The sequence below is a fragment of the Perissodus microlepis genome, chromosome 23, assembly GCF_051167445.1.
Source record: "Perissodus microlepis isolate ML-2025 ecotype Zambia chromosome 23, ASM5116744v1, whole genome shotgun sequence".
NCBI classification, from domain to species: Eukaryota; Metazoa; Chordata; class Actinopteri; order Cichliformes; family Cichlidae; genus Perissodus; species Perissodus microlepis.
In genome coordinates this window covers 19,844,622-19,857,308 of record NC_140482.1, presented here as the reverse complement: position 1 = coordinate 19,857,308, position 12,687 = coordinate 19,844,622, and the positions used below count along the sequence as shown (strand labels likewise).

At 39.9% G+C, this 12,687-nt stretch overlaps 1 protein-coding gene across 1 annotated transcript in view; it reads right to left on the bottom strand.

The window, feature by feature from the left end:
* The window catches only part of LOC146361240 (inactive dipeptidyl peptidase 10-like), a 116,329-nt gene extending 105,300 nt beyond the window's left edge, over positions 1 to 11,029 (bottom strand). The window contains exon 1 of the mRNA XM_084922686.1: positions 10,563 to 11,029. Within this exon, the coding sequence (XP_084778812.1) occupies positions 10,563 to 10,622 (60 nt within the window). The 5' untranslated portion in view covers positions 10,623 to 11,029. The remainder of the gene's footprint in view (positions 1 to 10,562) is intronic.
* Positions 11,030 to 12,687: the final 1,658 nt, after the last annotated feature.

Genomic DNA, 12,687 nt, shown 5'->3' with positions numbered 1-12,687 from the left:
ATACAGAAACTGGCTTTGTCTGATGTTTAACCTCATAATCTAAGTTATTTTGTCAGAAAATGTATTCTATAGTGTGAAGAAATTAATTCCCATGTTTATATAGTAACAGTAGGTGTCTTATTGTGTGTTGTAGCACTGGAAAAAGAGGTGTAAGCAGAGGTGTAAAAGACTAGCACCACATGAATGTATATGTGGAAATAATACAGACCAAAGCACAATAATCTTTACTTTAAACTTGTATATATTATTTAAGCACTTGCTGCAATTAAAATCCTGAAATGTTATTATTCACAGTTAAAGTGTCATGGTGGCTATATCTGTCTCTTATATACTGTCTGTTCTCAATTACTGCATTTTAATTGTTTGTTGACTCCATCTAGAGACTACAGAAACGCTCATCATCATTACCAAAGTTCCAGAGAGTTCATTCAGTTTAATTCAAATCAGTTTTATTTATATGGTGCCAAATCACAACAACATTCACCTCAGCGCACTTTATATCGTAAGGTAAAGACGCTAAAATAATACAGAGAAAACCCCAAGAATCATATGAGCACCTATGAGCAAGCGCTTTGGCGACAGTGTGAACGAAAAACTCCCTTTTAACAGGAAGAAACCTCTGGAAGAACAAGGCTCAGGGTGGGACTAATGATTAAAAGCAGAGTGGTGTATAAACACATGGTGAGTGAAGGAGAAATACTCAGTGCATTATGGGAAGCCCTCATTATGGGGCGGTGGATTTTTTCCCTTCAGCTTGATCCATTCTCTTCAAGTTGATTCAATAAAATGGCAGCAGAAGCTGAAGTGGGTGGAAATAAACATCAGTACTGAGCAGGCCAGTCATAGTGACTGTAAGCTGCACTGATGCGAAATGTAATTACACTTCAAGGGAAGTGCATTTCAAGCTACAGCTTAAGGTTTCAGAAGGGTTTGCAGTGGATTACGCAGAAGCATAAATCCACTGTCAGGTCAAGATTTTACTACAAAGTCTAAGTATCTCCTCAACAAAAACTTAACTTTATAAAATTACTGGAAACTGTCAGTGCTACCTCTGAGCCTCCTAGTAGACACACCTGTGGTATCACCAAAAATTGATTCTGTTCATCTGGACGTAGCGTTTTCAATGGGAGAAATGTTTCGTCACTCATCCAAGTGACTTCTTCAGTCTCAGCTGACTGCAGGTTTCCCCAATCGTATAAACAGTACATTTGCGTAATGACTCAAACCATCCCACTGAAGGAACAATGGGCTGGGAGGTCAGTTCCTTAATCATAATTATGCAAATTCTCATGACCATTGATCGACAACCACTGACCAAAACCCACTGATCAAAGACCACTGATCAATGGCCATGAGTACCATTCACAGAGAGTTGGGGAATGGCTGCAATCACAGCATTGTAAGATGGCGAAAGATGTACCCTTAGGCCCCCTCCTCGATTCAGAGATGGTCTTTCCCTTTTCACGTAAATGGCCTCCTTGACTCCGCGCTCAAACCAGCGTTCCTCCCTGTCCAAGATGTGTACATCCTCATCATTCAAAGAGTGTCCACTGGCCTGTAGGTGTAAATAGACTGCCTATTTATGCTGATGAGTTAGCTCTTCTGTGTAGTGCCATCCGCTTCGCCAGAGGTTGTTTGGTTTCCCCGATGTATAAATCCTGGCAATCCTCCTGGCACTTAACAGCGTACACTATGTTACTCTGTTTGTGTTGGGGGACCCGATCCTTGGGGTGGACCAGTTTTTGGTGCAGCATGTTTTTGGGTTTAAAAGCCACAGAGGAAAAAATGCGTCTCAACTGCTCCGATACTCCTGACACATATGGGATCACTACAGTTTGATCACTTGGGCAGCGGTCGTCCTTCTCTCCTGGATGGGCTGGAGCTTTCCTTAGGTGCCTTTCCAAAAGTCCAGCTGGGATAACCACATTTACTCAGGGCCTTCTTGATGTGCCGTTCTTCTGCCTCCCTGGCCGCTGTGTCTGTGGGGATGGTGTTCGCTCTGTGTTGTAGCGTCCTGATGACGCCCAGTTTGTGCTCCAGTGGATGATGAGAGTCAAACCTTAAATACTGATCCGTATGCGTAGGTTTACGGTACACATCAGCTTTTAGATGTCCCCCATTACTGATGGAAATCTCACAGTCTAAGAAGGCTAACCTGCCACTTTTCATATCCTCCCTGGTGAATTTGATGTGTTGGTCCACCGAGTTAATGTGATCCGTGAATTGTGGTACGTCCTGAGATTTGATTTTTACCCAGGTGTTATCCACATATCTGAACCAATGGCTTGGTGGTGTTCCAGGGTAGGATAGCAAAGCCCTCTTTTCCACTTCTTCCATGTACAAATTGGCTACGATGGGTGAAACTGGGGAGCCTATGGCACACCCATGTTTCTGCCTGTAGAACTGGCCTTTGTATGTGAAATAGGTGGAATTAAGACACAGTTCCAAAAGCAAACACACTTGGTCGATGCTGAGAGTGGTCCTGTTGCTGAGGTTGGGGTCATCCTGTAATCTCTTACGAACTACCTCCAACGTTTCCGTGACTGGGATGCAAGTGAAGAGAGATGTAACAACGTACGAGACCATGGTTTCATCTGCCTCCATCATGACATCTCTCACCTTCTCAACAAAATCCAAAGTGTTCTGGATGTGGTGCTCAGAGCTGCCTACCAACGGGTTGAGGATCAAAGTCAGAGACTTGGAGGTGTTATAGGTGACCGAGTTGATCATACGGACAATCGGTCTTAAAGGTGCACCCTGTTTATGTGTCTTCGGTAAACCATACATACTTGGTGTAGATTCCCCTGGGTACAGCCTGTGGTATGAGGTCCGGTCGATAGCATTGTCTTGTTCTAACTGCTTCAGACAGTCTATCATCCTCTTCCTGTAACCACTTCCTGGGTCTCGTTTCAGGGGCTCATAAGTATTTTCATCACTGAGCATTTTCTCATGATAGTCTTTCTGGTTTAGCAATACTGTGCACCTAATCTTGTCTGCCGGAAGGATGATAATGTTGTTGTCATTACTAAGTGATGTGAGTGCCTTCCTCTCCTCCATGGTGATGTTGGATGCTGGGGGCTTTGATTGAGGAACTGACCTCCCAGCCCATTATTCCTTCAGTGGTGCTAGTTTCAGTCATTGTGCAAATGTACTGTTTATAAGATTGGGGGAACCTGAAGTCAGCTGAGACTGAAGAAGTCACTTGGATGAGTGACGAACCGTTTCTCCCACTGAAAACACTACGTCCAGATGAACAGAATCAATCTTTGGAGATTTACTTACCTGGATGATTTAGCATGCATCAATATCTGTGGTATCAGTTTTAAAATTCTACATCACTGCATTCTAAAGTTATCACATCTACAACTTTCAGAAAATTTGAACTCTTACGTTGAGGTCCAGGTCATTGAGATTTGAACTCGTCCAAGATTTATAGTAGATCCGCCTATAGTAACAATTTGAAGCTTTTTACCTTAAATATTTCCTTTTTTTAGGAGTATTTAATTTAATTTATTTATTTATTTAGGACAGTGCATGTTAATGAACATACATGTAAAAAGAATTACATGAATGTAAACATACCAGATTATAGCCAAGTGCTAATTTCCATCTGTTGTCCATAAAACATAAAAAAATAGACATAATAATTCATAAAAAATTCAAAATTCATTCATAATAAAAACTCCATCACCAAACTCACACATACACATCATTCTATTCCCAAATAAAACATTAAAACTATACAACTTATACATGATCACACACTTGATTTGTCCATAACCAGTTTTTAACCTGTGCCTTAAACAAGTTGAATGTCGAGCACTCTCTAATGGATTGAGGAAGACTGTTCCACAGATGGCCACCCTGGACAGAGAGGACGTTCTGCCCAAATGATGTCCGTCTGTGGGGTATAAACAAGTCTCCTCGGGTTGTAGCTCGAGTGGTCCTGTCTGAGCTTTCTTTATGCCTAATGAACTGCTTTAGTGGTGGTGGAGCAAGGGAGTGTAAGACTTTATATATTAAACACACTCTTTTAAGTTTCACTAAGTTATTGAAGTTCAGTAATTTATGTTTTTTTTAACACATGACAGTGGTGGTGGGAAGTCAGTTTTTTGTCAAGTAGTTTTAAACTTCTTTTATAAATGTTTTCAATAGTTTTAAGTGTTGTTGGACAAGCAAGTGACCAGGACGTCAAACAATAGTCCATATGAGAGATGATCATTGAGTAAAAATAAGTTTTTGCAACAGTCATATTTAAATTATTACGTATATGGTTAAAATTTCGATTATTACATTTAAGTACCTGGGACACTTTATTTATGTGACTCTTGAAGGATAATGTTGGGTCTAGAATGACCCCAAGATATTTAAATTCTGGAGCTAATTCAAGCTCTACTTCATCCAGGAATATGTTTGACTGCTTCAAGTTTAAGGGGCGTTTTGAAAAATACATACAGACAGTTTTTGAGGTGTTCAACATTAGGCATGAGTCCTCCAGCCAGCTATGCATTAATGCTAAAGCAGCTGCAAGATCTTTTGCCACCTGCTGGACACTATTTGCTTGCGTATATGTAACTGCATCATCCGCATACATTTGAGTAAATATATTTGGACAGACTTCAGGCAAGTTATTGATAAAAAGAGAGAACAATAAGGGCCCAAGAACAGATCCTTGAGGAACCCCTGTATCACAGTCTAAATATGGAGATTTAACCCCGTCCAACACCACACACTGTTTCCTGTGTGAGAGATATGAGGCAAACCACTGAAGAGCTTGACTGGAGATATTAAACTGAGTCAATCTGGACAACAATATCTGATGGTTTACAGAGTCGAAAGCCTTCTTCAGATCTAAAAATACAGCTCCAACACAGGAACTCTTGTCCAGCAAGCTCTTCAAGTTCTCCACTAACATACACAGGGCAGTATCTGTGGAGTGATGTGCCCGAAAGCCAAACTGCAATGGATGTAATGAGGGTTGGGTGTTTTCTAGGTGAGCAGTGAGGAGTTTAACCACCCACTTCTCAGCTATTTTAGATACGACCGGGAGTATGCGTATGCGGCGATAATTAGCCATGTCAGTCTTCACACCTGCTTTGAAAATTGGTGTAACTGCAGCAATTTTCCAATCTGTTGGAACAATGGAGTGTTGGAAAGACATATTGAAAACATGAGTTGTTGGACGTACAAGCAAATCCATATGTTCCTTTAGGAAATTTGTGTTAATACCATATACATCAAGTGCTTTAGATTGTTTTAAACCTGTAATTAGTTTAGCAACTTCAGTGTCTGAAATATGAGTAATGGTAAACAAATTTTGACCAGCATCATTCACATTATCAGAGCATACGACTGAGTCAAAGCTCTGACTGATCTCCTTAACAGATGAAATAAAGAAAGTGTTTAAGTTACTGGCAATAGATAGAGGCTCTCTAACAATAGAGTTATTTACATAAAGTTCAATTGTATTTTTGCTTTTGTTTGAATGACGGCCAAGTAATTTATTTAGGTGTTGCCAGATAATTTTACCATTACCTTTGGCTCTTTCAATTATATTTATAAAAAAATTTGCTTTGGCCTGTCTCAAACTTCTTGTTACTTTGTTCCGCATTGAAGTAAATCTCTGTCTATCCAGAGTTAGACCTGTTTTCAGGAACTGTTTTAGTAATTGATCTCTCGTTTTCATTAGATTCTTGCACTCTTTGTTTAACCAGGGCAAATTAGATGTTGTCTTTATTTTTTGTTGACCTCTAATGGAGTATGTTGATATAACATCCTTGACAATGTCAGTGAAGTGACTGCTGCAGAATTGTGGATCATCACTACACAATAAACGCTCCCAGTTAGCTGATGCTAATGCTTCTGCTACATTTTGTCGCTGACTTCTTGGTATAAATTCATAAAAGGTTCTCCTATTAGATGAACTATGAAAGTGATTCTTAACCCGTGATTTTATAAGTTTTCTAGAAAATAATATAAAATTGTGGTCTGAAATACCAGTGATAAAATTATAAGATTTAATAATTCACTCGGGCTTATTACTGAAAACCAGATCTATTTTAGTTCTAGAGTGTCTCGTTATTCTTGTGGGTTGTTCAATGTGTTGAGTAAAGTTTAAAGTCTCCATTATGTCCTTGAGTGTTTTTCTGTCCTTTTAACAGTCCCAGTTGACATTAAAATCTCCCATTACAAGTATTTCATTAGACTTATTATTTATAGTATGATATTTAAGTAATATCTGTAGTTGTTCATAAAAAAATATTCTTTGCAGAAGGAGGGCGATATAAACAGATCAACGTAAATGACATTTCTGGGGAAAGAGTGATTTTAACAGAAATATGTTCTATTTCAACATCTATTGGTGAACTAAGTAAAGAGCAATCCAGGTGTTTTTTTACATACACAAGTATTCCTCCTCCTCTTGTTCCAATTCTATCCCTTCTGAATACTGTGTACTCTGGAAAGACAACCACAGACTCAGGAGAAGAACTTGTGAGCCAAGATTCAGAGATACCCAAAATAGAAATAATGGAATTGCTTAGAATATGTTCCAGTTGCTCATGCTTTGGTAACATACTGCGAATGTTAATGTGTCCACATAGAAGCCCCTTTGGTTTATTTTTAGTGTCCTAGATTACTTTAGCCTGATTAAATGTCTTGCAGATCTTTGTTCCTCTGTAACTTTTAATAGCAGGATTTCTTGTCCTTTTCTTGACAATGCTATGAGCATTTAATGATGAGAAACCCTTTACCGGAGACTGTAGTTGGGGTACAGCAGGTGGGGGCCAAGGCAGCCGAGGTGGAGGCCCGGGCAGCTGAGGTGGAAACCCAGGCAGCCGAGATGGCGGCCCAGGCAGCTGAAATGGAGTCCCAGGCAGCCGAGGAAGAAACCCATGCAACTGAGGCAGAGGCTCAGGCAGCTGAGGTGGTAACCCAAACAGCAGAAGCGGAGGCCCGGACAACAGGGGCATAAACACTATTAGTTGTAGATGTAGCCTTACTAACTGGGACGGTGGTTGGAGCACAGTTAGTTGAGGTGGAAAGCAATGCAGAGATAGCTGTGCCCATAGGCTAACTAGGCTAATTAGTTGTAGCCAGTCCAAATCACTGATGTTTGAATTAGGTCCAGGATTTAGTTCTATATCACCAGCCAAAAGTAGCATCAGAACAAGTTTCAGAATCTCCAGGGACAATTGTGGTGTATTTAATTGTTCATGTTTACCTGGGGGTGGTCTAGCATGACCAAAATCCAAGAATCTTGTGAACAAAAGATGTTGACTCCATTTGGCTGAGAAAATGGTATAATTATCCAGCTTTCTTAGACCTGTCGAACTCCACAGAAGATAAAAATGTATAAAAACAAAAAGACAAGTTGATGTCAAGATCCAGGGATTTTTAGATGTTTTTTTAGGTGGGTTTTTTTTTGGCAAAAGCACAGGACCTGCCAAGCTGTGTGTCTGCACCCTAGCAGCCATCTTGAATCCAAGATGTAAAAAGGGAAATATTTTATATTTTATATTAAAACAAAATTTCTACTACTGGCTCCACATGGAGATTTATTTGATACAACTCATTCACGGAAAAGCGTGCAGCGCGTTGTTTTGTGCGGCATCTTAACTTTAAGGTCAGGTAGACCGTGCTGCACGTATGGTTTCTTTTCTGGTTATCTTTATCTTTAGGCACTATGTTATTAGTAGCCTGTCACAAAAACATGTTGTTTGTTCTCATTTAGTTGAATCTGTGAAAAATACCAAAGATAACACGGTTCTAAGGACATAAAATGGTCTTATTGCACCAAAAAGATAATTCCAAAAGAGCTATTTGCTGAAAATTGTGCATATCTCAGCATGGTGTGCAGTGTGTCCCCCAGCATTTGAGGAAACAGGACAAGTAAAGGACAAAAGAAGATAAAATACTATCTTGAGCTGATGAACAGACTTTTGCATACTATATATTACGTAAATTTCTACTTGTAATTGAGATCGAAGGAGACAGGCCCATTGGTAAGATATCCAGTGAATCTGTGTTATCCATCCCCACTCTACATGCATACACCGTTACACACGTTAGAACAAAGAAATAGAACAAAATAATCTCTGAGGTCTTGAGTGATCGGTGAGGTTGCCAAACAGTCTTACAATATCAAGGAAATAAAACCGGTTTGTTAGCTGGTTAAAATACAATAAGAAAAAAGATCAAACACTGAAAAGGGGGGGGGATTTCTGTCCCTCAAGATGACAACAACGCTTTACCTTGGATTTAAAAAAAAACAAAAAAAAAAAAAACGGTATCAGACTTTGCTGACAACCAGAGCCAATATTAGTGCATGTTTTTATTGGCTGACAGCACTTTGGGGTCTTTAAGGTGTCAGTCAGCCCCAAACAAAAAAAACCCACAAATAAAGTCAGCCACACAGACTTTGAGCCAGACTGTTTACTTTCATTTCTAATAATAAAGGAAAGAATGTGACTCTTTTCAGACTTTATGTATCTGGGGTCACTTCATGTCCTTGGAGCTGTCATAGTAATGCTCCAATTCTGCCTTTAAATTACATGGGTGATCACTTAAAGGGAGAGCTCACCCCAGAATCAAAGCGTTTTCCTTCTGGACTGTAGTGCAAACAATACTTGAATTGCTTTGCTGTGAGTTGTACAGAAGAAAAAGAAGAAGAAGGGTGGCTTGAAGTGCTCAAAGTGCCACAGAAATTCATTTGAAAAACTCTGCAGACATGTCTCTTTCCATCTGTGAGCATTTTCATGTAGGAGAAATTTTCTTTCTGCAAAACTACACTTAGCTATCATATATATCTGTATAAGACTAAGGTGTGAACACTGATAAGAGACCAGACATTCCTACTTAGTGTGACACCATCAGCTCATCTCCAGTATTTGGTCAATATTTTCTTGTATAATTTTATTTTGCAGTTTTGCCACTACAGAGGATTTTAAGTCAAGCAACCAAGATGTGATTGAAGTGGAGGCTTTCAGCTTTAAATCAAGGGTGTCCAGGGGTTTCACAAATATTCTGCAGTAGCTTTTTAGGAATTACAGTCATTTTTATACACACCGCCCCATTTTCAGCAACTGAAGACTAATTTTAAATAAAAGGATCGTTTCCAAACTTGGATGAAAATACTTTGCATTCAAGAACCCACAGACATCACCATATAGTGTTTCCTCCTCTGATGCTCATGCCCTGCTGGGTCTTTACTGCAGACACCTTTAGTTGCTGCTTGTTTGTGGGTCTCTCTGCCTTTTACTTTCCTATTTAATAACTGAAATACTCCTCTTTTGGGTTAACATCACGTGACTGGCTTGGTCATTGAAGAATAGACCTTTCACCATCAACAAAAAAATTGTCACTCAGCAAGTAGTTAGCAAGTGTTTGCAGACTAGTTGGCATCTCCCATGCAAACTTCTAGCAACCCCCAGCATCCAGCAACTGCTTCACAACTGTTTGGGAAACACACATTGTTCCTTATCAATGAGTGTCTACCATATGACAATGACCAACCGGTCTCTAGGCCTGTGTGACTGGGGCTTTAGCAGTCAACTTCACAGCAACCCCCCCAGCAACCAGTTGCCAATTGATCAGTGAAGACATTTTATCCCTAGCAACAGGTGGTTGCCAAGTGGTTGCTAGCTGGACTCTAGGCCTTTGGGGCATCAGCTCTGTAAAATCTGAACCATGAAATAATTGCAAGAAAATTAATTTTTTGTTTTGAAAATTCAGTGTTTATTTAACCTTCTGACACTTTTTAAAAAAATAATTATTTATAAATGCGGATACATACGTTTTAATTTGTATAGTTTGTGCTACATTTGGCAATTTTGTGCAATTCAAAAATGCTTAAAATGCATTTTGCGGAGAAAAAGTGACACTGATGATGTAGTGATCTCAAAAACTCACAAAAACTCATGCATCAAATATTTTACACTTGGCATTACAGGGTCAAATCTTCTGGATTGTTCCAACAACAGTTAAATTTACAGCCCTAATACTTTTAAATGTAACAAAGCAAAGCAAATCTAATAAACCATTCAAGAACCACTCTGTGTAGAGTACTTCATTTATTTAGTTTCCTGACAACAGTGTAGTATCGAGTCAGTAAAGAACTAAAAAAAGCACAGTCGAGATCAACAAGGCGAGTGTGTTTCATAATGAAATGGCTATCTTCTGCTGTTTTTTATTTATTTTATATATTTTATTCATGTTAGTGTATACGTGTATAAAGGTTGGGGTCACAGTGAAGTTTAAGACTGAGGGAGTGGGTGCGTCATTTTAGCAAGCAAAAACTAAGATTTGTCATTTTGAAGAATTATGGAGCATTACTATGAAGCTTTGTAAAAATAAATAAATAAGCAGCAGTTGTTAGGATGAGCCTGAAAGCTAAAAGTAACTCTGGCAGCTTCATTTATAAGCTGGTTCAGATGCATTTTAGAGGTGTTAGTGCGGTGCAGTGGTAATTAAAAGTGTGAAAGCTCTTTGAGGATGAGAAGTAAGAGCTGATAAAGATTAGAAACAACCTTAACACAATGAAAAGAAAGGAAAATCAGCCCTACCTTGATATCCTTGACAGGCTGACACTCAATCTGATGGGAGACTGATGCAGTTTGGTTCATTGTTGTTCCACAAATTCCACCAAATGCTCCTTTATCTAAAAACAGGATCACAAAAAAAAAGATTAAATAAAATTCCTGGCCAAGTTTCCTTCGTCTCCCCCTTCAGCTGCTTCTCAGCTCCGAGCTGACCACGCCACCAATCTGGTGCTGATATCAAATACTAAGAGGCTGCAGAGCTTCTTCGTTGGAAACGCTCTTCCTCGTCTCTAGCTCCACTAGAGACAACACATTTAAGCACACAATCTGTTTTCCCTCCTTTGTTGCTCTCTCTCTGGCAGTAAATGCTCTCAGTGCATTTGAAAGCAGTTCCTCCCTCCCTCTCGTTTCTTCTTTTTCTTCTTCTCTTTCCCTCTATGGCAACTACGAGCTGCTTCGGCTGACAGACAGTTCATAAACCAGGATGTTTGCCAGTGCCTCCCACATGCGAAGATGTTCCTTCATCAGAATGCAAATTTGCTTCAGGCAAAGATTTTGCAGGCGTTTGGTTAAAGTGTTTCTCACACATCAAAGCTTCTTTCAGTGTTTCTTTTCTTTTCTTGGAGGACTCGCATTGATGAATTCATGTTCAGATTTGACCCAGTGAGAACCCGCCGCTGTTTGAGCGTTTATTTCAGCTGAAAGTTGGGTGACGGTTTGTTTTCAGTGAACACACAAAAAGAATACACTTCACTTTAAAAGCAACGCAAAGAAAGACTCTTGATGGATCTACAAAAAGCACAATGGAAAATAATTCAACAAATCCTCCCACCCAAATGCCATTTATAGGAGGTCTGTGAGGAGGTAGTTAGAGAAGAAAAAACAGAGGCCACATTTTATTACATGCATATGCATATTTTGGTGAATGTGTTTAGCCATTTTTTTATTAAGAGGCATTAGGACTTTATTAGAGCCACAGACTGTATATAAAAAATGGGCATTGCCAATGTGAAGTCACAAATTGGTTTGTGAAGCCCCATCTTGAGGCCTTGAGATGTCCCACTGGGTGGATTTAACTGAGAAGTCAAAGGGACAATCTTACAACTTAAATGTAATGATTGGGATGACAAACTCACCAGTTCAAGACAGAAGCAGGCTCATTTTCCCATAGAATTAGAAACAGTCAGAAATGATTCGCCCCCTGCTGGCCATTAGAAAAAATGCTGGTTTAAAACACTTCAACATTGACTTCCCTTCTTAGACCCAGCAGCACTTCACTTTAACATTTGAAAAGCAATTAAAAAAACTTTTAAAAGTTAACTTTTCTTTAGCTTAGCTAGTATAAAAAAGTTAAAAGGAAAATGGGAATTCCATCCATTTTCTCCCACTTATTCTCTCCCAGAATCCAGACGCAGGCCAGCAGCGTACGCAAAGAAGCCCAGACCTCCTTTCATCATCCGGGGGAACACTGAGTCTCTCTGAATCTCTCCAGCATGTCCTGGGTCTAACTCTCGGTCTCCTTACAGTAGGACAAGCCTGAACCACCTTACCTTGCTCCTTTCGATATGGAGAAGTACTGTCTCTACTTTGAGTCCCTACCAAATAAGCAATCTCATTCTTTTGGTTATTACCGAAAAAAGTGGGTCCAATTTGTTCTCTGCTCCCCTCACTTGTGAACAAGACCCTCAGATACTACATACCTGGGCACTCTGCCCTTTTCAAGCTGTCACACTTGGCTCAGAATTGTTCCAGCATGAGCTGGAGGCCACCACCTGATGAAGCCAACAGAACCATGTCGTCTGCAAAAAACATAGACGAAATTCTGAGGCCACCAAAGTGAAAACCTTTCTCTACTTGGCTTTGCCTAGAAATTCTGTCCTTGAAATTATGAGCAGAATTGGTGACAAAAGGCAGGCCTGGTGAACTCAAACACTATGTGGACCAAGCTCTCATTGCAGTCATACCGGAATCGAATGGCTCGTAGCAGTAGCAGTGAGCCAGACACCCATCGATGTGGGCCAGACACCGCATCCTCCCAAAGCACCTCCCACAGGCTGTCCTGAGGGATGCAGTTGAATGCTGTCTCCAGATCATCAAAACACTTGTATACTTTACACACAAACTTCCACCCACAGTCGAGTATCCTCAA